At 41.1% G+C, this 24,110-nt stretch overlaps 2 protein-coding genes across 3 annotated transcripts; one reads left to right on the plus strand and one right to left on the minus strand.

Annotated features, from left to right (window-relative positions):
- Window positions 1-5,088: 5,088 nt before the first annotated feature.
- On the minus strand, window positions 5,089-16,354 carry nol9 (nucleolar protein 9). Of its 2 annotated transcripts, none has more exons than XM_080734218.1 (13): window positions 16,324-16,354; window positions 14,792-15,286; window positions 14,454-14,664; window positions 14,179-14,309; window positions 13,918-14,053; window positions 13,612-13,708; window positions 13,366-13,463; window positions 11,814-11,981; window positions 11,360-11,612; window positions 10,053-10,167; window positions 9,678-9,852; window positions 8,002-8,135; window positions 5,089-6,403 (listed from the first exon to the last, which is right to left on the minus strand). In XM_080734218.1, exons 2-13 carry the CDS (start codon window positions 15,260-15,262, stop codon window positions 6,278-6,280), a joined length of 2,115 nt encoding a protein of 704 aa, XP_080590344.1. In that variant the 5' UTR covers window positions 15,263-15,286; window positions 16,324-16,354; the 3' UTR covers window positions 5,089-6,277. The 2 variants fall into 2 exon arrangements, with proteins under 2 accessions (XP_080590344.1, XP_080590343.1); XM_080734217.1 differs by lacking the exon at window positions 16,324-16,354 and adding an exon at window positions 15,980-16,251.
- zbtb48 (zinc finger and BTB domain containing 48) lies at window positions 16,340-24,069 on the plus strand. Its single transcript, XM_080734216.1, has 11 exons — window positions 16,340-16,446; window positions 17,032-17,779; window positions 17,926-18,224; window positions 18,308-18,413; window positions 18,657-18,749; window positions 18,868-18,954; window positions 19,191-19,345; window positions 19,769-19,905; window positions 20,723-20,887; window positions 21,531-21,619; window positions 21,847-24,069. The coding sequence occupies exons 2-11, from the start codon at window positions 17,102-17,104 to the stop codon at window positions 22,258-22,260; spliced, it is 2,223 nt and encodes a 740-aa protein (XP_080590342.1). The 5' UTR covers window positions 16,340-16,446; window positions 17,032-17,101; the 3' UTR covers window positions 22,261-24,069.
- The last annotated feature ends 41 nt before the right edge of the window (window positions 24,070-24,110 follow it).

The raw sequence follows: 24,110 nt of genomic DNA on the forward strand, positions 1-24,110 counted from the left end.
AGAAGAGATATACAAGGGACTGGTTTAAAAGCTTAGAGGATATGACACTTCCCCACCCCAAACAATGTACTCCCCCATATCACCATATCTGTGTGTACTGTACTATTCACCTTCAAATAATAGAGTTAATGACCCCGAGCCACAATGAAGCTACACAGGAGACCATTCTATCTTCTGTTCAAGAGACACATAGGCCTAACCATTCATTAGGGTAGTGTTTCCCAAACCATGGTTAGGAAATAAAGCCTGGCTGATCAGGTTCAGGTGACCAAGTGCTGTGCCTGTGCACATTGCTATTATTAGCAAATTAGCATTTACACATTGCCATCTTCTGTCTATTCAACGAATAACGATACAATGGCACACATCAATATCTGCCACATACATGTTTTCTAAAACTGCATGTTTAAATATTATTTTTGAAAGTCTCACAATTAGTAGGACAGTTGAAAGGGTCGAGTAGGCCATTCTCAACTCTGAGTAGTGAGAGAGAAGTGTGTCTCACAAAGCAAACAGTTAGGGTCTGGGTGTACACATAAAGCTGGGGTAATTATGCTTTAGTAGTGAGAAGTAAGATAGAGAGTGTGCAGGGAACAAAAGCAAACAACCAGTGTCCCATCAGGAAAATACAGGAAAGTGAATGGGGGGAAAGAGGAAATTACTGTAGAAAAAAAAAATGGGGGAACAATGGAAAGACGGTCCAAAAAAGGAAGTTTAAACCGCAACAAGCCACTGGCCAGGCCATAACCTCTACCCCCCCCTCCCCACACACTCTCCCACCCACAGCATATGCACTCAGATTATACCAAAGAGAGGCTCAAGTTTAGTTGCCTTGTGGCTTGGAACACCACCAGACACCCAGAACATTCCCTCAAGGCTACGTAGTATTTTAAGATTTAATGTAAAAGATTCTTGCATCACACAAACTGAATTGGCAATGACACCAATCATTCATTGTGCTCACACGTGTGTGACATTACCAGAAACACTTTTCAACTATTGATAATGCAGTTTCTCCAGACCATGTTCAATTTCATGGTGGTGGACCAGACTAGACATCCACCGGTCCCAGTCAGATCAGACTAGTGTGTTTACGACTGGCTTAAGACTGTGGTGGCCTGGAACACTGACTGAAAGGTTCCAGACTAAACCAATTAGGCCACTCAACTTCAACTCTTACTTCAGTCACTGTAGTAGTGTAGGCTACTACTTGTCTACTACTTACACAAGGGCTACCAGCACCTTCATAATTTGAAATCAACAAACAGCATAACTCTGGATGGCCTGTGGACTACATGCAAGCCATAGGCCTACAACCTGAAAATAGATAAAGGTATCTATCTATCTATCTATCTAAAATGATGTATAGGCGTCTGCGTTCAAAGTTAAATTGCATGGTTTTTAACGTGTGTGTGTGTGTGTGTGTGTGTGTGTGTGTGTGTGTGTGTGTGTGTGTGTGGTGGGACTGGGAGTAATAAAAAGGGCTACCTGTGATTGATTTAGAAGTTGTGAGATATATCATCTGATTCCATATACTAACAGTCCAGACTCCAGGCAGAGTACTTTCATCTGACAGCTTTGGAACCAGAGCGCTGTCTCAAGAGTGAAATACTTAAAAACCACCAACTGAGATGAATCCTTCCTCAACTTGCCAGATACAGCGATCAACTTGAGCAGACCAGGGCTTGATGTTCTGGTGGAATGAACTGAAGTACAGATCTGGTTCCTGACTGAGGGTTAAGTCGGTTTGGGGGATGCTTCCATGTTTCTTTATTTCTGGGCTGATAATTCCCCAGTGATGATTACAGCACTTCTCATTCAATGGAATGTTATGTAGCTAAATAAATAATGTATAATACTGTGTAGGTATAGGCTCTAATGTTGAGCTCACCTCTAATAACGACAACATAAGCATGAACAGAACAGAAACACACAACCAGTGGTGGAAAAGGTACTAAAATGTCTTAAAGTAAAAGTATCAATACTGCAACATAGAAATACTCTGTTATAAGTAATTACTTGAGTAAGTACAAAAGTATTGGTATCAAGTATCAATTAAGAACAAAGTGCCTACTCTTCATTATGCAAAATTGTCCTGTTTCACAAGTTTTCAAATAAAGTATAAAATACATATTTTGAAAATAGCTAAATCATATATAGGGCTGACGTAGGTGGCTAATGTATGTTTATAGTTTAGTAAAACCAAATAATGTTATCAAATAATTGTAGTGGAGTAAAATTACAACATTTGACTCTGAGATGTAGTGGAGTAGGCCTAGAGTAGAGGTAAAAGTATTGAAAATATTCAAGTAAAGTAGGCTACAAAATACCTCATTTGTACAGTTATTAAGTAATGTACTTAGTTACTTTACACAATAGCCTATAGAGGTTTTAACATTTGTACTCACTGAGTCGTAATCTGAGTCCAAGCCAACTCCTTGGTGGTGACTTGTGCAGAACAGAATTCATGGTCCACTTGTTTGGAACCATCAATGCGTGCAAGAATTCTTCTTCGGAGAATTCCCAGGCGCTGTTAACAGGTCTGTATGGGTGGCAGGCTTTAATGTCGATTCAAATGATATATCTGTCCTCTCAGCATGCCATTCTCTAATTGTACCCTCTTCGTCTATGCTCATTTCAAACCACTCTTAAAACAGGATCTGTGGCGAATACAAAGCCTGGAGCTACATCACTGTGTGAATGCAGTCTCCCATCAAAAATAGTCTTCCAAACGGGCGCCCTTTTCTTGATTTCTGGGTGAAATGTGTACAGTGTACACTGGAAGCTCTGAAAAGACAGGCTGAATACTATACAATAACCAAATGACCTGTTGCTGGCGGCTGTACGCACGAAATCTCCTCGACGTCCTCCGAAAAACAAACAAAAAAAGGTCTAAAGCTTAACGTAGCCTACGTCAGCGTTCCATTGTTGATCAGTGTGAGAAAACAGACTTCTGTATGATCTCCAGACGGCTGGATGGCATGTGGAATCCCCAGTAGCAGGCTAGCAGCAGCGTGTGTTATGGTATTGAAGTTGGTCTTGTTGTCTCTCCATCGGTGGTGGTGACTCTTTGGTCAAGTTGTTCAACCACCCGCTCTGTTGTCTGTTCCATTCATTCAGACAACCTGACGAGTCTACAAAGGCTTTCAGTAGCAAGTTTCATTCCACAGTGTTGCAGCTAGAGGCGCTGCAGACGTTATTTGCATGCATTTATTAATGACAGGTTGTCTCTTGGTTGTGGAAACAAACCTTTTGTACATTAAGTTTCGCATAAGTCCTCGATGTCACACCATCCAAAACTAAACGTGACTTTCCCATGCAATTTGTGTAGCCTTGTGTAGTGCTCAGACTGACAGGCAGACAGACAGACAGACAGACAGACAGACAGACAGACAGACGAATTGTGCTGGATGTTAGCCTAAGTTAATACTTTATCAAACACATGAATGGTGTGTATTGTACACCAAAATTTAATTTGATTATTTGAATAATACATTTACGGATAATATATTTACTTAACACTAGCTCTGATTTAGGAGTAGGCCTACAAATAGGCTGAACTTGGTTAAGGATATTTAATAAGATGAATTCGGTAACACTTTCTGAAGCCCACATTTGAACATTTGGACTTAAGTCATATTATAATTACAATCATAAGTGTCATTATAATGTTGTATGACTGTTAATATAGTGCTTCATAAAGCATTATGTGTGTTTGAGTAGTTATATAAATGTGGGCTTCATAGAAAGTGTTACCATGAATTCTATAAGATTGTTTTATACATTTATTAAAACTAAAAAAATGAAATATAACATTTACAAAAGTATACATGTTTGTTATGGCACTCAGTTGAGCTCTGGCATATCAATGGTCCTTGAGATACTTCTACAACTTGACTAGAATCCATATTTGACTGATGGAAGAAGTTAGGAAGTAGTGCACCAAAGGTCTTTCTAGAACCGAGTAATCTATTAGATAAACTAAGAACCCAATGGTCCCTATGAATGATGTCCAAAGTCTCTTTGTGGAGATTGGCGATTGGGCAAGCCTTTACAGAAAAGGACAACCATCGGTGCAGCACTCCATCAATCCTTTATGGCAGAGACGGAAGCCATTCCTCACTAAAAGGCACACAACAGCACACTGGGAGTTTGCCAAAAGGCACCTGGACAAAACTCTTCTATGAAAAGGCCTGAAAATGAAATGCAACTATTTGGCAAAAAAAATTCCCAAAGGCGAGTATGGAGGATCCAGGCACCGAGCGTCACTTCATTAATAACGTCAAAGTCAAATACAGTAGCAGCATCATGCTGTGAGGATGATTTTCTGCAACAGTGACAGGGAAAATCGTTGTTTTCCACACCATTGTTGTTCACACAAGTGACAAAAGGTTTGAATATTATCCCCAACAGTAGTCTGTTTAGTTCTTTTTTCAATACCCAAGGTTCCAAATAAACTATTATTCAACAAATAACAGATTCATAAAATGTTTTTCCTGACCCACTTTCAGGTTGAACCGTCTACATGGGATATTTTTTTGGGGTTGCATGAGCTCTAGGGGAAAGGTCTGTACTGACAAAGCAAAAATAGAGACATCGGCACAATGCAGCTCTACTTGTTTGTATAATTGATTTGTATGCTCTCACGTCCAACAAAGGAATGGGAAACAAAGCAAGACAAGGGGACAAACTGGGTTATGTTAACTCATTGAATGCCATTTCAAGATGGCCCCCAAGTACCAGACTGCCACTATCCTAGATTTCTAGTGCACGGATCAATTTTTAGTGCACGGATCGTGCACGCCCATGCACCATATATGCATCATATGTGTAGTACTTTTTAACAGCTTTCAAACAAAAAAATCCGCTTGGAAATCCGTTCAGGCATTCATGAGATAGAAGCCTTCAAAGTCAGACAAAACAAACACTGCCACCTTCCAAATTTCTAGTGCACGGATCAATTTTTAGTGCACGGATCGTGCACGGCACGCCCATGCCTAGATCATGCACCATATGTGTAGTACTTTTTAACAGCTTTCAAACAAAAAAATCCGCTTGGAAATCCGTTCAGGCATTCATGAGATACAAGCCTTCAAAGTCAGACAAAACAGCCATTTTTGACATTTTGAAAGATGTGTTTGTTATGGGGCTAAACATGCAATTTCGCAATTGCGATCATGCCTAATACATTTGAGGCATTTTTAGAAATTTTTTTATAAAAAAAATTTTTGAAAAAAAATTTTTTTTTTTCAAAATGGCTTCCAACTCGGGAAACTCGGGCTGTGGCAGCCTGGGAGTACTGTAATAACTCGTGAAACTCGTGCCTTGGCAGTCAATGAGTCAAAATGGCCCACTTAGTTGGGAGAGAATGCATGTTTAAAACTTTTCAATGTTTAGTAGAGTACCACAGCAGTCTTGAGATGTATGATTATATTCATTTATGAATATGATTGTGTACAAATCAAGTCCCTTTACCAACACTGCCCCTAAGCGGAAATATAGGAAAAAATAAAATAAAAATACATTATTTTTTCCATTTGCCAACAAAAGAATAAAACAGAAAATGAAATGCAAAGGTGGCATGTAGTCTGTACTCTTAAATCCCATTCAAGTCAAAAAGAACAGGATTATAGCTGAAAGAGTAAATTAGTTGTACATTACATGTATGATCAAGGGTCATGGAAAGGTAAGAAGAAAAAAAATCAAAATTGTGCCATTTCAATACAGTACGGACATCTAAAGCAAAGTATTAACAAAAACAGAGGCTCTGTGTAGCCCTACAAATACCTCAAGTTTGTCCACTCACACTGGTCGTCGCCAAGCAGAACAGTGTGTTGACAATTGACAACAATAATCACAAAGTATGGACAAAAGTTATTTTTTGTTTAATGTTAAATGACAAGATATATTCAGTCTCAGCTTTGGAATGTCACCTAGCAGGAACAGACACCAAACAAGAACTTAAAACTGGAAGTTTATATCACTGTCTATGACATAGATGTTTGACTCACACCACCAGCAAAACTGTACTCAGGTGAGGGTTGGACATGGCCCGTCTGAAGTCATCCAAATATAATTGACATGGATTGCCATTCCACTTGTCACCACAATGACCATCTCCAGCAGTCTTTGTTGTATTCGCTACACAGTCCCACTGAATGCAAACCCTCAGCATCGGCCCTGCACATTCAAAAGCCAATCCTGGCTTGGTGTAGCAAGCAAGTAAACAAGAAGGGTTTCAGAACAAAAATAATTGTCCCCGTGTGGAATAAAAATGTCATTTTGTCACCATTTGACTAGATCTTGCAGATGCAGATCCCTTGAAGATGCGAAGTTTTCCTGCCCCTGTGACATCGAAAGTGTAGTCTTTAGTGACATAGGGCATCTCTCCCTCAAAACCCGGCTGAAACAAAGACAGAGAAAGTAAGTAAGCAATTGGAAGAGAAAGCTTTGGACAAACATTTATGCATTTCCTCTGGCAATAGTAAAACTTTAATTCCATGACATCAAAAGCAATGTTTACTTTTTTGATAATTTTTTCTTGTGCTTCACTTGAGATCTGCAGCATCTGCTCCAAAAAGTTTTTTTTAGCTAGCCGTCATGGTATTTAACATTTATCTATGATGGATCTTGCTCTTGGGGGCGTACATTTAATTTGGGGTCAACTGAAATATTTGCATTTAATTCATATATTCTTTTAATTTCCTGTCTCCATATATATAAAATCTATGTAAACATCAAACCCCTCTCGTCCCCATTTCTCCACTCAGGGAGAAAACAAACTCTTCACATCCACCGAAGGCTCACTCCTTGAGTGTGTCTTTTAAGTCGCTTGTCCTATGTGTACCGTTTTTAATTGTTTTTTTGAGCAGTGGTCACAAGTCTCCTCAGAGTGACTTTGTCCATGGCTATGTTAGTCCGTAGCATGAGCTGCTGACCAAGTGGCACTGTTGCGTCACACACACACACACACACACACACACACACACACACACACACACACACACACACACACACACACACACACACACACACACACACACACACACACACACACACACACACACACACACACACACACACACACACACACACACACACACACACTTCAAACTTGGTTTGATTTTTTTGTGTGGTTGCCCCTGTAGGCCAACCAGACTATAGTACTTGTCCGACTTCATTCCATCTTCCATCGTCCCCAATGACAACTTTTTTTTTGCCGCGCTACTCCTCCAACATTTTTTGGTGGCATGCACTTGGGCCATATATCAAATCGACCGGCTTCATTTTGCTAAGAGATACGTTAATATAGTTTAATTAATATACATTTATTTGTGAATTAATTTTCTCCAATGACTTTAATTAAATGGCCCACAAGCTTTGTGATTAATACATTTCGGCACTTTTAATTGGTGGTGATACTGTGTTTATAACGGCGCAATAAAGTATTCTTGTTCACGCTTATTTATTAAGATTAAAAAGATCGCCAAAGTAATTTGCAGCTCTGGGGCTGAAGTGCTCTGTGTGAGTCAGACCAGGCTGCTTTGCCCAGGCAAAGAGCTCAATAGATGGTTCTCGCTGGGCATGGGCTAGTCACACAGGTGACACCCCTTGAAATGAACAGAAACAAACTGCTTTTATGACATAGCGCGACTATTAAAGATTTAAACTAGAATTTGTAGATAGGCAACTAACATACATACTACATACATTAACAACTAACATACATACATTAACAATCTATCCCCATGTGTTGTGGGAGCAGGTCATGGTTCTCCTGCATCTCACACATTTGTCCTCTGCTCACAGGAGAGGTTTACTGGTCGCTCAGTTTGTTTTTAAACAACCCATTCGCTTTAGCATCATGTCCCATCCTAGCTTAATGTTTTTACAGTATATATGTGATGAATAAATATCATGATTTTTGGCTGTATATCATAGAATATTATTTTGATAGAAAACGTCATGGTTTTCTCTACTGAAAGACAAACATAATCTGACCTGTGTTTTAAGGATACAGGAAGGTAACGAGACGGCTCCAAGGAGGAGACAGTTGACCTCGCGAAGGACAGTGGGATCCACAGGGGTCAGCAGGTAATACAATCCTCGTGTCATGTCAATGCCTCGAAGAACGCCTGGAAAAGAAAAAACACAAACTAAATACTCTCTTTATAGTTAAATGAACAATGACAATTTTACTGTGTAGTGTGCTAAAACTACCTACAGTACATAACAAGGGTGTGCAACCTTTTTCCGGCACATGATCACTTAGCCGTTTTCTAAGGCTGGTAGACAGTGAAAACCACCATTTGTCTTATTATAGACTGCTAAATAGAATAACTCAAGCACAGAACAAGTCTCTAGTAGATCTAGAAATGGTGGTTGCCCACTGCTTTATTATTGACTTTGTTCAGACTGGAGGTCAATCCGATTTGTTTCTCAGAAGTCATACCAGAGCATGTGAGCGGAGCGGAGCGGGCCGTTTTTGACGTGAGCAAGCGACTTTTCAAATGGGTCTGAGTCTGAGCGGCTTTGGAGCGAGGATTTTCCTCCACTCCGTGGAGTGCCGACCTCCTTCGCTCCTGGCCGACCCTGTTGGGGCCGCACACCGCATGTTTCCAACAAAACAGTGCCGATCGATGCAGTAGTGGCAGTGCAGCCATGTCGGCACCGCGGAGAGGAGAACAGACAGAGAATTACCTTTATCACGATATCACTCAAGTCAAATGTATCTATATCATCCACACACGTAGGCTATGCTTATAATAAATATCCTACCTTGTGTCAGTTAAGTTATATATCACCAGCCAGTCAAAGAAGGATACGATTTGAAATGCAAGTGAGACTGATTTGGCTGAATGAAAAACACACGCCACAAGTTGCCTCCCTCTCTCGGTTGTGGTGATTAATCAATAACCAACTGGATTTAATATTGCCCGTCTTATTAAAAAATACAATGCCTTAGATGGCGTATTTTGTAACATTGAAGGCAGCTCTCCATCAAGACGAGGCTCACGTTACCACAGGCATTTGTGAAAGTGTTTCGGATATGGTAGCAAAGCAAACTACTTTTTTTATTTTGGCTGCTGACTCTGATTGACGACCCTGAGCGGAGCGTGGAGCGAGAAATGCGAAAATCAAGGTGAGCGACGGAGCGGCGGGGAGCGGAGCGGCCCGGTGGCCGACCAGAGTGATGATTGAGCGGGACAAGAGCCCTCTGGAGCGCGGAGCGGCTTTCGTTGCCGCTCCACTCCGCTCACATGTCATACCTACAATAACTCTTTAGGACCGACTGTAATGTTCACACTGTTATACATGCAAGTGAGCAGATCTGATCAGACCAGACATGGTTTCCTTGTAAATCTTGGTGTTTTATTTTCATTTTGTAATAGTTGTATTTATATTGTTTTGTATTATCTAGTACTGTAGTACCTGGATTCCTCAGGTATCTCACCCTTACCCTACCCCCTAGTGTGGAAGGTATACCCACACTTTGCCCAGTCATTTTGTTGCATATGTGATTCTCAAAAATCAGTTTTTGACGTTTTTTTTCTTCTTCATCTCCTGTTGATAAAACCAATCAATCTCAATCCAATGTGGATAGGCCAAAAAAATGATTTGGGCTGCCACTCTGCACATCTTATCAGTCTTAGATTAAACTGAGACGGTATACATACCTAAGCCCACGCATGGACAGACAGGTGTCTGGGACAGCAGGGCTGGGCCTCCTCTACTGGTTACCTTCTCTCCCAGACAGCACAACCCCACCAAACTGGCATTGGCAGCATAAAGCATGTGATTGGGTGCCACCTCACAATGGGTCACACCTATAGCCACTGCTGAATGGGGAACCTATAGGAATAGGAAAAATATATTTTTACTGTGAAACACGATTAACCTTTGATTAGGGCTATCTACTATTTATCTTTTTTTTTTTTTTTCTAAGTAAAAGTCGATTAATTGAAAACTGAAAATAAACCTTGTAAAAAAAAAAGAAGAAAAAAAAAAGAGAAAAGAATAATCAATTGCCTGAAAAGGGCTTTCTTATGTACCTGGTAGGGAATAAGGCAGTGCAGAGGTCTAATGGGACTGGGATCAGGAGACTGCAGCTGACTGAGGTAGGCCAGCAGTGATAGTTCTCTTTGCTCAATATTGCGCTGGTGTTTCCTGTCAAAATCAATAAACATCAGTTTAGGCATGCATGCACACATGTTTGTGTTCACGTTCCTTTAATGACTTAACTAAATCGTCTCCAATATAACTCTTTTAGTGAACAAACTTATTTTGACAAGTATAACACAATTGCGGTGGTTAGTTGGTCTCCCCACTCTTCTATCAAGAAATCATCACTACTAGACAAGTGGTACTGCCTTGAAGTCAAAATACATTTTCTCCTGAGCAAGAAAGGGCCTGTGGTAAAAATCCCAGCACTTGTACGGGGGCACCGGGGTGACATTGACATTGATCGCAGAGCTGCGTGTCTCACAGCTATGTTAAAAACTATGAAAAAACAAGTAAGATGTCACCCATTCTGCATTGCTCGCCTCAAATGTTTTCAGAAAGATAATTAAATGTACAGTTTAGTTGTGAAATGAAATTGTAACACAGCTGCCATGTTTCTATTTGGTAGATCACTGCTATAACAGTATACAGCAGCACCCTCTGGTGTAGCATAATGAATCTTATTTGTGTTGAAGGTAGATTTGACACAATATTTGTCACAATTTATTTAATTGGTTGGTGCATATTTAGTTTTACATTAAGAAAATCCTGATTGGATTTAGATATTGATACCAATAGAAAGATGAAAAGATTAACTTCACTTCCCAATGTATGAATGAATGAACCATTAAAGCGCTTTGAGCACTTGGAAAAGCGCTATAAAAAATGCAATTCATTATTATTATTATTAAATTAAAACACATTTTACATTTCAACTGATAGAAGACAAATTCATTATGATGACATACGGAATTCTAGTGTTCACATATAGAAATTACTGACCTATAGCGGTATGGCACCAAATAGGATAGTTCTAGATTCCAAAAGCAGGAATGAAAAAACTATAAGACACTGCCCCAACCAATCAAATATAGTTTATACTATTATTTAGACATGGATTTCATTAATTAAACTTAGGCATATTGATAAGGTTAGGCATGGCTTTGATGAATTGTTACAGTTTAGGCAATGTTAGTAGTGGGGTTAAATTCTGGTAAGCAATCAAGGTTGAGCATTCTCTGCCTACACACTTCCTGAGATCTAGCACTACCCAAAGAGAAAGTTATGTCAGCTGGTGAAAGATCTGAACCATTTAAAAGTATGCTGCCAACATAGAACAGAGTAGAGGTGTACTTACCCTGTTCCCTGGCGTGATACACCTTCAAACTCTGACTGTACAGTGATGTGGACATAACTTTTAGGTGGACTGTGACTCTCTGTGAACTCGTCCAGAGCGGTCTGTGCAGGGGGGTGCGTCTGCCACCCATGAGCTGTCCTCAGAAACTCTGGAGTGACAACAGGACACTGGGAAACCCCGCTGTGACCAAGCTGCACTACGTGTGAGACAGGGAAGAAGCGTAGCATGTCCACTAGCAACTTGAATCCAAAACCTGCAAACGGCCAAAACACACAAACGGTTAAGTCTGATTTACACTTGGTTGCGTGGCAGTTTCGGTGTCAACAAATGGCAAGTAACCATGTATGAACCATATTTAGATCACATACGGATCATACTTTTATGCTCGAGTTGTATTTAGCTGCAGTCTTGGAGGCTCCATTCAATTTCAAATTCTAATTTGCTGAACGCTGACCTTTGACCCAGCCCATGGTGTTGATGATGACAGTGGTCTCCCTGCTCTGTGGTCGACGATGCCACAAGGACTTGAGGATCTCCATGTAGCGGTCCAGGTCCGTCTCACATGACGTCTGACCATAATAAATCATGTGCTCCGGTGTGCGCTGGTGACTGAAAGGAGGACCTGAAGGCAGGGAGAAGAACCCTAAACCATTAAGACCTTGAGGCAGATTCTCGGAATGCATTCTAAATCATCGGTTCTCACACCATCTGTTATCTGCTATTTTTGAGCGGTGGTCACACCGTCTCCATAGCGTGGCCGTGTGTGTATCCGTCCGTGTGTGTGTGTGTGTGTGTCTGTGTGTCTGTAGCCTCTGGTGTATGTAGCCTGAGTAGTACCCTGGGTGACCAGAGAGGTGCTGTTGAGTCTAGCCTGGCCTGTGCATCAACTGCAACACACACACACACACACACACACACACACACACACACGCACCCCCCCCCCCCCCCCCCCCCCCCCCCGCTCAGTTCACACGAGTGTGATTTTTGGAGCGGTGAAAGCGCTCCCAATGAACAGGTATATCCGTGGGTATGTGGCTGGCTGGCTGGCTGGCTGGCTGGCCCTGTCCGTAGCCTGGGCAATACCTTGAGTGGCCACACACAACACACTAGTTAAAGGAGGTGCGCTGTTTTGTGCAGGCCAGGCACACTCACCACTCACTCACAGGCACAGTTTACACTCACTCACTCACTCACATAGGGTACAGCTGCTCAAATTCACCGCTCCACTTCGAACCGAGGTTTGATTTTTTAATAGCCAATGCAAAAATCTAAAATGACAGTTTTTTTGGGTTCAAGGGATATTTCACTTCAAACATGTATGGGGTCATTTTAACATCTACTGTGGCTTTTGTGACCACCCCAGACAGTTTTTACGTTTCTTGATATATAGTAGAATATTTGGTATTCATTTTATCGGACACACCCCCTTCCTATCCAAACCCAACTTCAAACTCCATTTTAACCATGATAGATTCATCAAAACACCTGTCCTTGGTTTTGATGACTGATAGTTCATCTAATATGAAAGTGGCTGTTTTTTCTTCTTTTTTTCAATTACTTCTTTCATTTATTTTATTCTTTTCATTCTACCAAACATATTAGAAGGCCAATATCAGTCACCAGAACCAAGGACAGGTGTTTTCAATTAATCTAAAATGTTTCAAATCGAGTTTGAAGTTACAATGAGTTTATAGAGATAGGGTCCGTGTCTGATAAAAATGACGAGGTTTAGGCATAGTTTTACTGAAATTAGGTTTAAGCATAGGTTTACTGAGGTTACTTTTAGGAATAGCTAGTGGCGACCATTCCTAGGTCGCCGGATTAGACCTGGGGCGACCGTTCTTGTATTCTTCACAAAAGCCAGAGTAGACATTAAAGTAACCCCAAACATGTTTGAAAGTGAAATATCCCTTTCATTAAATGTCCCAATTACAAAAACAAATGAATCAGTGTATTCAATCCATACAGTACATGATTGATATAAAGTAATGACATTTTAAACATACCCAGAAGTGGTTCTCGAACAGTAGACATGGAGAGACAGCCAGAGGGGGTGAATTCCGTTTGACCCAAGTCGCCTTCCAAATAATCTACACAAGTGGTGCTACACACACACACACACACACACACACACACGCACGCACGCACAAACACACACAAGATTATTTTACTACAGAAAGCCTCAGACTGTTCCAAGTACCAAAGCAATCTTTTGTGTTGTTGTTGGAAGTGTTGTTGGAAGGATAACTTACTGATTTAATAAAGTATTGATGAGGATGCGGTTGAACGTGGACTTCCCTACATTCTTGCTTCCACAGACAAGGATCACCGCAGAGCCATCCATCTCACCTGTGAATGACACATCTCGACTAAATTTCTAAGCTTAAAGGTCACTAGTTTTTATAAATCTATAGAAATGGAGAACACCAATTAGTTTTTACAAGTATATTAAATAGAAAGGCATTTGTTAATGTCTGATAAATATGAAAAGCTCCCCTTTAGATCTGGGATTTCAAACGTAATGTCATATAAACTTATGTTCTTATTAAGAGTACTACCTCTGCAGGCGCTGACCACTGTATTGAGAGCATCTCTGCAGCTCTGTGACACAACGAGGCCTGGTACGGTGTTGACCAATGGAACAACACCCAAGCCGTTGAGTGGCGTGTCCAGCACAGCTGACATGAGCTCAGCCTACAAATCAGGAAGAAGACAATGGATACTGTTGAGCCTGAATCTCAAGCTTGATTATCTATAAAAAGTCTGTTTAAAATCAAAATTAATCTGTTGGCCAGAGTCAAGATGTAAAGTCAACTCACCGCTGGAGGACTGAATAATTCACTGAGCTCTGTGAAGCTTGAGAGGAACCGCGTAAGGGGCGTCTCCATAGGCTCCAGAAGAACCACAGATGATTCCCTACTTATCCTTTTCACCAACTTATTTATTTGTGCTGGAGAAGAGGTAGCAGATATAAAGGGTGTCAAGAGAAGGATGAAAAGGCTTTAGTGCAAACTCTATCAAACAGATCAACTATTTTCAAAACGTTTAAAACAGGGCATAAGTGGTTGACAGCTACAATATGACTAGTGGGTACCTAAAGTAAGAAACTTGTGGAGGATTTCAGCAGCCCCCATTCCTTCATCTCTGATGTCATCAGAGGCCCCCAGGGCTGTGATGGTCAACGGGCAATGGGAAGCAGGAGAGAACAGTGGGTACGACTGCTGGCCCTCCTCAATGGTAAATCCCATTACCTCCACACGACCATACAGGCAGCTCAAAAGGCACTTTCCACGGAAACACAAGGTCTGCAAGAGATACAAACACAAAACGTACTTGTTAGATAAACATGTCTGCACTGCATTATCTATAGAACCAGATATATATCCAAACATCTCAAACAGTTGAATTCACGTCTTCGGCTGAGAAGATTACCTGACCCTTCTGCATGACGAGCACTACATGGTTTTCGTGATCATTTCTCTCTGCACAGTGAACGAAAGACTCTCTGGTCTCCAATCTACCCAGGCCAAAATTCGGCACGCTATTCGAGGCCTGTGCTTCATTTCCAAGAACGTACTGGGCATAGGCATTCCAGTCCTGGGACTCCTCCGCTTCCCTGTCCATTGTAACCGTGGAGCCGCCATTGGTATGAGCATAGGACTTCTGAAGTCTCGACTGCGTATCAGAGTTATTCTTAGAGACAGAAACATGCTTGGGCTCCATCTTAAGTCTCTTGACTTTGTTTTTCTTCCTCACAGCGGTTTGATGCTTCTGTGCCAACTGGGGATTCTGGGCCAATGAAGCGCCATCAGACGAGTTAACCTTCAGCCTGCAGCCTTTTGCATCCTTCCACTTCATGGACTTTGCAGAGCCCTTGGCTTGCACGTATTTGTTTGCCTTCATGATTCCTGTGCAAACGGGGAAGCCCTGGGATGAGAGACAAGCAAAACAAGAGATCATCATCATCAGAATCTTTCTTCTCCTGCATAGACGATTCATTGATTCATTGATGCTTGCTTGCACAAGTCAAACGTAACAACACAGGGTGTGATGGGAGTGAAGTTAGTACTGTAGCCTGACTTGTGAAATTAATAAACCGTCCATATTAGCAGGCCACCTAAGAGTTTAACCACAAATATGAATTAGTTAAATGGTTCTCAAAGTGGGGACCGGGGACACCCAGGGGTCCCCAGTGTAATAGGCCTATATACCATTAAATGGGGGTCCGTAGCTCTGGTCCAGAGCGTCTGATGCACGCTCTGGACCAGAGCTAGGGGGTCCGTAGTCTATAATAATGCATGTCAAACTGGGAGTCCTAGAAATTTAAATGGTTAAGAATCACTGGCAGAGCCATAAAAAAATCTTCTCTTATGGGGTCCCTGGCATCTCTTATCAAATGGGGGTCCGCAGGCTAATTAATTTGGGGGTCCGACCTTGACACGTTTGAGCTTTGAGGGCCAGTTTATTAGTCATCGTAAAAGTGCAATCATCTCATTTGTCTCTGAACTAACGTAAACGTTGTTCATGTTACCGTTACAACATTGTTAGCTCACGTTATCTGAGGCTAGCTAAGCTAACTTGGTACTAACCTTGTATTCAGCCAAGATAGAAGCCACTTACCCCCTATGTGGAAATAAGGCGACGTTTCACTTTGGTGTATTTACTAACGGAATACTACTCTTTATATAAACGCACCTACTGCACGTATGTATGACAACGTTTACAGCCCCGGCGGCGCTAAACATGCTAACATACATGTGTGTCGTATGAGCCAAAAACAGAACGCTGTTGTGTCCAGAGTTGGTCGACTATTTGTTACACGGAGTGAAGTCGGTGAACTATACCGTTATTCCATATTGTCTTAGTATCTCCGCCAATTTACACTAATAATGAATAAACATACATTAAATGGGGGGCATAATGCTGCATTTGTGGACATATTTAATTGAATTGCAGATGAATACCTCAGTTATCCGTGTAGTTCCATGATGGACGATTGATGATTTTCGCGGAGTTCGAGTGCCAAACAGCGTCACATCCTTTTCCTCCTGCACTTTGCGGAGGCCTGCGTGTGTCTGTGAAACAAGGTGCATGTAGCCTAGCTACTGTTTTCTACGCTTTATTGTAAGGTAATCGAAAACAATGCGTCTTCCCTACAACTGGGACTGAATAATACATTTTAAATCATGCTGCGAAACGTGGGTGTCAGAAATTATGCGGCTCTCTGGTGCATGCAGAGCTAAGGGAGCGTCTTTAAATGTGTGTTGTGTAGTAAACGTCGAGGCGTACGTAGCAAGGGGTTTGCTACAATTTGAAGCAATCGTTCTAAACAAATACAAATAGGCATGTTTAGAACGCGTTTTAAGCAACTTCCTTTATAACTAAGTACTGAGGTGATACCTTCTTATTATAACTCTATGGGTGATACGTATGGTGGGATTTTAGTTAAAACATTCATACATAAATATAAGTGGAAATGCTGGAAATAGTTAAATAAATATAAAGTACAATAAACATTCAAAAGATAAAATATTCCACTTTATGTCCGTTATGTTATAACGTTGTTATAATGTTATAAATGTGAACTGGGGTCATGTATTGATAAGAGCAGTTTTCTTTTTGTACTGCCATCATTATAGTTGCTGAAGTGTTGTTATCGTTTTATTTTTCAGACATTCCTGATGAAGTGGTCATATACCCTGGTGTCCCGAGTAGCATCACCAGTCTCCACTACAGTGCGATATGCATCCACAAGGAGGCGATCATGCATTACATGTGCTGGCCTCTCTAAACCAGCAGAGATCGGTAGGGCGGTTTTGTGATGCTATGTTGAATGTGGGTGATGGGGTGGTCTACATGGCCCATCGCAACATCCTGGCCTGTTTCAGTGAAAGGTTCCAAGAAGAGTCCATTACCCCAGGCCAGACATGCACGGAGGTCTCCCTACAAGAATGCCCCGATGATGGTCTCGAACTGCTTTTGAACTTTGTCTACACTGGAGAGTTGAGGCTGGATCCTGTCAACCTGGACAGGGTGCAGCATGCAGCTGTCAGCTTGTGTGTACCACAAGCACTTGCACTCTGTCAGCAGTTCAGATCAGAATGCTCAAAGGAAGATGAGCCCATAAAGCGCAAAAGGGGTAGGCCGAAGAAGTCGACAGCAGTGAAAACTGCTCATTGTTCAGAGAAGGAGAAAAGTTCAGTTGTAGTTGATAAAGATGAGCCCAGCCTCGATACTGGCACAGTCACTGCCACTACCACTCGCTCTGGGCGCAAAGTCAAGGGCCCCCGGCGATTGGTTGGTGAGGACCCACTCATCGAGGCCACACTCCCTGATAGAGCCAGCAAGAGTGGATTGCTTATTTCTACTGAAAGTTCTGATGGTGTTCAAAGCCCACTCCAGCCTACAACTGAAACAGAGGTGAAAAAACAAAACACGTGATCTTTTGAAAGAGAAGTAGTTTTATACCGAAAGTAATATAATGAATTACATTCTTGTAATGTAGGTTAGTCATTAGCAATCAGATATAACATATTAGTATTGATTATTAAATATGTTATTTTCAGATGACCGAGTTGCAGATCGACATACATGACAATGGGGTATGTCAAGTGAATGAAAATGAGGAAGAAGACGATGAGAATTTCACAGGGCTCACTTTTGAAGACTTAGATGATGACTATGTTCCAGTTTCCCAACCCACTGCTCCATCAGCATCAACAATTCGAAGACGCAAGGTTTCGAGTAAAAATGATCAAAAAGAGAACGGCGAGGCAATGGAAGACGACCCTAAAAAGGACTCTGTCCACTGTCCCATATGTGACAAAACATTCCGTAGCAAATACTATCTCAAAGTCCACAACAGGTAGGCTACTATTCTACATACCTTTTTTCCCCTCCCAGTTGTGTGGTGGAAAGAATAACTTGTTTCTCTTGCTGTGCTTGTAGGCGACACACAGGTGAGAAGCCCTTTGCATGCATGAAGTGTGGAAAGAGATACTTCAGAAAAGAGAATCTTTTAGAACATGAGTCCAGAAACTGTGCAAAAGCAAATGTGAGTAAGAAGAGTTTCATTTTAAGTTGTATTGGTGATGGTTTACCTTAACCACTTAAGGGCTGCAATAATATGTCTCAACAAATAGATGTATTTATAATTGACTGAGTCGATAGACTGATTAACCACTTAAGCAATTTCTTTATACTTATACTAGTAAGTATTAGCAATCTCAATCATCAGTCAACTGAGATTGTTGAAACTATAGATCTTGTTCAGTGTTTTGTATTTGCCTTCTTGCAGCTGTTCTCTTGCCCAACCTGTGACTCATCATTTAACAAGAAAAAGGAGTTACGTTTACACATTATTTCCCACACAGGTGATATGCCCAATAAGGTAAAACTCACAGGCTTCAAACAAAACAAAACACAATCAAGATTAAATAAATACAAGTCTGCAGATGGTTTGGTTGTGAATAAAATAATTTATATTGTATTATTTATATACATTTTAGTGTACATCTTGTACTGAGCAATTCATGCAGAAGAAAGATTTGACTCTTCACATGATCAAAATCCATGGGTTTCCCAAACCACATGCTGTAAGTTATTTTTTATTTTACTTTTGTTTTCTGTATTTCAAGGAAATTTCAACTTATTAGTGGTGTACTGTTTTTCTTTTTCCCTTTTTGTTTGTAGTCAGCTGCAATCAGGGCTCTATTTTATATTTGAATCTTAAATGGATTAAACGGATGGATCCAGGATTGTTATTCATTTTGAATGTAAAAGGTAAACTTAAGTGTCTATAAAATAACAATTGTATTTTTTTGGTCCATAGTGTGCCCAGTGCACTAAGTGCTTCTTAACTCGCACAGAGTTGCGTGTACATGAGGCTGCTAAGCATCGCGGTGAGAAGCCATTTGTGTGTGAGGAGTGTGGTCACCGAGCCTCCAGCAGAAATGGCCTGCAGATGCACATCAAAGCCATTCACAGGTAATGGGATTTAGGTTCAATTACTGTAGATTACAATTAGATGACAGTAGGGTCTGGTCTATAGAACGAAAGTGAGATTGGTCGTTGGAAGTAGAAAATACAGTACACTAACAGAATGGTGAAGAATGGAGGTGGAGAAAACATTCAAAACAGTCAAAAAAGGTATTTGAGTTGTGGGCTGTTGGATCAGGATTCTCTTGTCCTCACTCAGACATTTCAGCATCAGCCCCTTGTGCCTTCAAGAATGCTATGTATGTATGTATATTTTTAGGTACACATATTGTAGCTTTCAGGTTTCACTCACAGAAATGATATTTTAGAAAGTAGAACAAAAATCTAAATTATTTGACGTGAATACCAACTCGGGGTGATTAAACTGCCTGAATTGGCATTCATGTACTAACTGCATATTCTACTTTACAGAAATGAACGCCCATTTGTGTGTATCCATTGTGGCCATGCATTCACCCAGAAGACAAATCTGAAAATGCATCTGCGAGTACACACTGGTGAGAGGCCCTACCAGTGCCATCTATGTGGGAAAACATTCAGGACCCAAGGTAACCCACTGATAATCTGTCATCACCTGTGAAGACTAATAAATGGTTGAAACAACTACACATAGTTTTAATTTTCTATTTGGTTACATTTGTACACTCTCAAGAGTTACAAATGGATAAATGAACACAGATTATTTTAGGGTGTATGTAACATTTTAAGATTTTTTTAATTTATTTTTTACTTAAGTAAAAGTAGCAGTACCACAATGTAATACTCTATTAGCCTTATTCACGGCCCACCCACTCAGCATCCCCCGGGTGCTGAAGTCACATTTTGAAGGGGAAAATCCTACTATAGCCTATAGAGTTAGTTAACACAGAAATCGCAAATTTAATGCAATTTCCGAATAGTAAAGTATAAAATATGGCTAGCATGATCAAGAACACAAGATAGTAAAAGGCACAAAGCATTATAATTTACTTTACCGTTCGAAATGATGATTTGTTGGCTTGAAGTCCAGCTATTTCTGTTATAGTTTCCCCTTCTAAATTGATGTCAGCACCCGGGGGATGCTGAGAAATTTGCTGAGTGGGCGGGCCGTGAATAAGGCTTATTACAAGTACTTGTACTTACTGAATAACCAAAGTATGAAGTGGGCTTAAGTGGTTATGGTAGGTTTAAGTAACTAGTAACAAAAATCTTCAATAATTGTAGTGGAGTAAAAAGTACAATATTTGCCTCTGAGATGTACAGGTGTAGAAGTGTAAAGTATTGAAAAATGGAAATAGTATAGTAAAAGTACCTCAAAATTATTCTTAAGGTCAGTATTTGAGTAAATGTAATTTACTGTTACTACTTTCCACTTCCGGATACCAGCCAGTCTCTTCAAGCACCATCGGACACATACTGGCGAGCGTCCCTTTAGCTGTGAGTTCTGCGAGCAGCGCTTCACAGAGAAAGGCCCCTTGATCCGCCATATCGCCAGCAAGCACCAGGAGGGCCGACCGCATTGTTGTAACATATGTAGTAAAACCTTCAAAGGTAAGACGTGCCAAACTGCTATTTTCGATGAATGTTTGGGTTCACTTGATTATTCTCACTAAGTCAGTGGTTCTCAACCTTTTCAGGCCGTGACCCCCAAAATAATCATATTTTAACTGGGGACCCCCACCCTGACAAGCACTAAAAGTTGAGGCATTACATGTTGTATAACACGGTTCTATTGTGAAAATAGCAGATCTATATGCTCACTACGCCTCGCAACGCGAGGCATTGTGAGCATGTAGATCGTAGATCTGCCTCTAATATTTGACAATTTGGCCAATGTTTAATTTGTCATTTTGGAGGTATTAAAAAGTGTTTAAATTGTCACTTTCGAAATGTGCAGAGACCCTCAATACACTTAAACTGTATTTTGGTTTGTTTACTGTTGAGAGAAAACAATGTTGCACGTTAAGTTAATCATCTGGGGACCCCCCAAAATAATTTGGGGAATTTGGGGACCCACTTTGGTCGAGAACCACTGCACTAAGTGAGATGTTAACAGTTTTCTGTGTCAGATATTCCACCATTTGAGTCCCGGAACAGCATATAATTTATACAATATTGCCATCATGATCAAGAAGACACTGATTTCAACAAAACCACCATGGTTAATAACATTCTTGTTTTGTAACTTCATCAGCCATGGAGCAGCTCCGTGTTCATGTGCGTCGGCATAAGGGGGTGAGGAAGTTTCAATGCGCAGACTGTGGCTACAAGTTTACCCGACAGGTAAACGGTGAAATCTCTTCTCCTTAAACACTTTCAACCTATCTTGGTCAGTTCATAGGCAAAAAGTTCCCAAAACTGTCAAAAGATGTTAAAGATAGCGAAGAGACAATCTACACACGCATTGTGAGCTTATAGATCGATATTCTCACTATTTATGGTCCAACCAAGTCTACAGAGCATACATGTAAGTGCTTCCCACCCCATACTCCTGTTTGTCCCTTCTCCAGGCTCACCTGCGGCGACACTGTCAAATACACAAACGCACTGAGAACTACAACCCACGGCAGAGGAAGCTAAGGAACGTGATCGTGGAGGAAAAGGACAATGGACAAAGTGACACTGAAGCCACTGAAAGCCTGCTGGTCACTGAAGAGGAGTGCTACACACACCATCCTGCAAATCAGGAGACATCCAACCCAGAGCCTGGCTCCATGCCTGTGTTGGATCCGGCTGACATTATCAGGGTGGTGATCCACACGGTTGACCCGGTGTCGGTGATGGAGGAACTTTTGCCCACCCAGAACCTGGGACATGTCCAGGCAGTGCAGAGCCTTGTGGTGTCAGACGTCTTGCAGCAGTCGCAGCTGGTCACCACGGCATACGAGCCCACGATGATCGTGGAGGCAATGGTGGAAAGCTAAATCTGAGGGCAAAGAGAAGCCATCTAAAACCCAACAATCAATTATGTCACTGGTTCCCAAACGCTTTAGCTCGAGACCCAAAAGAGAAATGTGATGTTTCCCCAGGACATTGAAAATAGCAGATCTACGAGTTAGCAACGTGATGCGACGCGTTGTGAGCTTGTAGATCGGCTGTAGTATTTTCACTACTTCAACACTAGTTTTATCATTTATAGAATTTTTCATTTTATTTATTTATTCAAGAAATCCTTTAGAAAAATCTTTGAATTCGTTTGTAATTAGTTTTTAAATGATTTATAATTCAAAACAAAGTGTAGGAGAAAAGAAAATAAGGGATGTTTACTCGTGACCCATACAAATGTGTCCGCCACCCACTAATGGGTCTCGACCCAGTGTTTGGGAAACAGTCATTTATGTGACCTTGAGCAAAGCTTACAATATCAAGCCTTAATGTGTGAGGACAACCCATGGAAACTGACCTGATTTTATTCCAGGACTTGTGTAGGATGGGATCAAGTTGTCATGTTTTCATTTTATTGTATCTATATGTACTGCATGCAGACCATCTAGCATACTGAAGTCTGCATAAAACCTGAAAAAAGCGCTCCTTGTTGATATGCAAGTGAACTGTATTTATATTATGTCCTGTATAGCTAATGTATGAGGAATATTCAAGATCACATAACACGGTTGATCCACATGTTGCGTGTTTTCTGATCAGTGCTGGTCTAAGGAACACCATATCATCTTATTTTGGGGGCATTAAGTGTTTGACTGTAATAGTGGGAGACTGTAAAGCAGTGGTTCTCAACCTTTTCAGGCCGTGACCCCTAAAATAATCATATTTTAACTGGGGACCCCCCCACCCTGACGAGCACTAAAGCCCTTTGCACACAGGACAGTTGCGTTTATTTCGTTTGCGGCATGAATAAAACGCATTGGATTTGGTGTGCAAGGCTGTGCGGAATCGGCGCTGCGGATCCAAAAAGGAGTCATAAAAGGAGTGATGAGTTTTTTACCGCATGCGACAAGACGCACGAATCGAACTGGTTTCGATCGAGAAAAAAACGCACGGCCGCAGCCACTCGTCGCACGGCTAATTCGGAGCCGGTGTGCACGAGGTCATAGAGAATCATTGTTTTCTTTTCAAAAAATTATATTGTCCGTTTTATCTGTGCGGTTAAACGTGCCTGTGTGCAAAGGGCTTAAGAGTTCAGGCATTACATTTTGTTTAACACGGTTCTATTGACGCGAGGCGTTGTGAGCATGTAGATCGGCTATTTTCAAATTCTTTGTCTAATATTTGACAATTTTGCCAATGTTTAATTTGTCATTTTAGAGGTATTAAAAAATCCTTAAATTGTCACTTTAGAAATGCACATATGCCCTCCATACACTTAAACTTTATGTTGGTGTTTTTACTGTTGACTGAGAAAACAACATTGCACATTAAGTTAATCATCTGGGGACCCCCAGTCCCGACCCACAGGTTGAGAACCACTGCTGTAAGAGGAAATGTGGAGAGAAAGGGGGGAAACTTAAGACATACAACAAATGGTCTGGCGAGCTAGGAATCAAACCAGAGACTCGCTGATGAAGGTATTTTGCACTGCGTGGTACTGTATATCCCTAACGACTTGACTATCGGATTGCCCCGATGACTCATGAACTTCAAATGTTTGTTACATAACAAACGACAGCTATACCCTTCTCTTGTTGAGTCAACAAGCTGTCTTCCTTTATTTGTGGCCTAATAAAATGTATTAATTTGCTCCTACTTTCTCTAAAATGAAACATCCTCACTGTCTCACCTGCTGTCAATGAATGTAGAAATGTTAATCACATCAAAT

This window comes from Nannobrachium achirus (assembly GCF_963921795.1).
Source record: "Nannobrachium achirus genome assembly, chromosome: 9".
Classification (NCBI taxonomy): domain Eukaryota; kingdom Metazoa; phylum Chordata; class Actinopteri; order Myctophiformes; family Myctophidae; genus Nannobrachium; species Nannobrachium achirus.

What these genes read in the sequence shown, in the direction of transcription:
- zbtb48 (XM_080734216.1), top strand. Translation starts at nt 17,102, where the DNA reads ATGCATCCACAAGGAGGCGATCATGCATTACATGTGCTGGCCTCTCTA. An exon ending in CAGGTGATATGCCCAATAAG is followed by an intron (nt 18,750 to 18,867) that starts GTAAAACTCACA and finishes TATACATTTTAG; the next exon opens with TGTACATCTTGTACTGAGCA. An exon ending in GAAAACATTCAGGACCCAAG is followed by an intron (nt 19,906 to 20,722) that starts GTAACCCACTGA and finishes TCCGGATACCAG; the next exon opens with CCAGTCTCTTCAAGCACCAT.
- nol9 (XM_080734218.1), bottom strand. Translation starts at nt 15,262, where the DNA reads ATGAAGGCAAACAAATACGTGCAAGCCAAGGGCTCTGCAAAGTCCATG. An exon ending in CCACAAGTTTCTTACTTTAG is followed by an intron (nt 14,310 to 14,453) that starts GTACCCACTAGT and finishes CCTCTTCTCCAG; the next exon opens with CACAAATAAATAAGTTGGTG. An exon ending in CACCATGGGCTGGGTCAAAG is followed by an intron (nt 11,613 to 11,813) that starts GTCAGCGTTCAG and finishes GGCCGTTTGCAG; the next exon opens with GTTTTGGATTCAAGTTGCTA.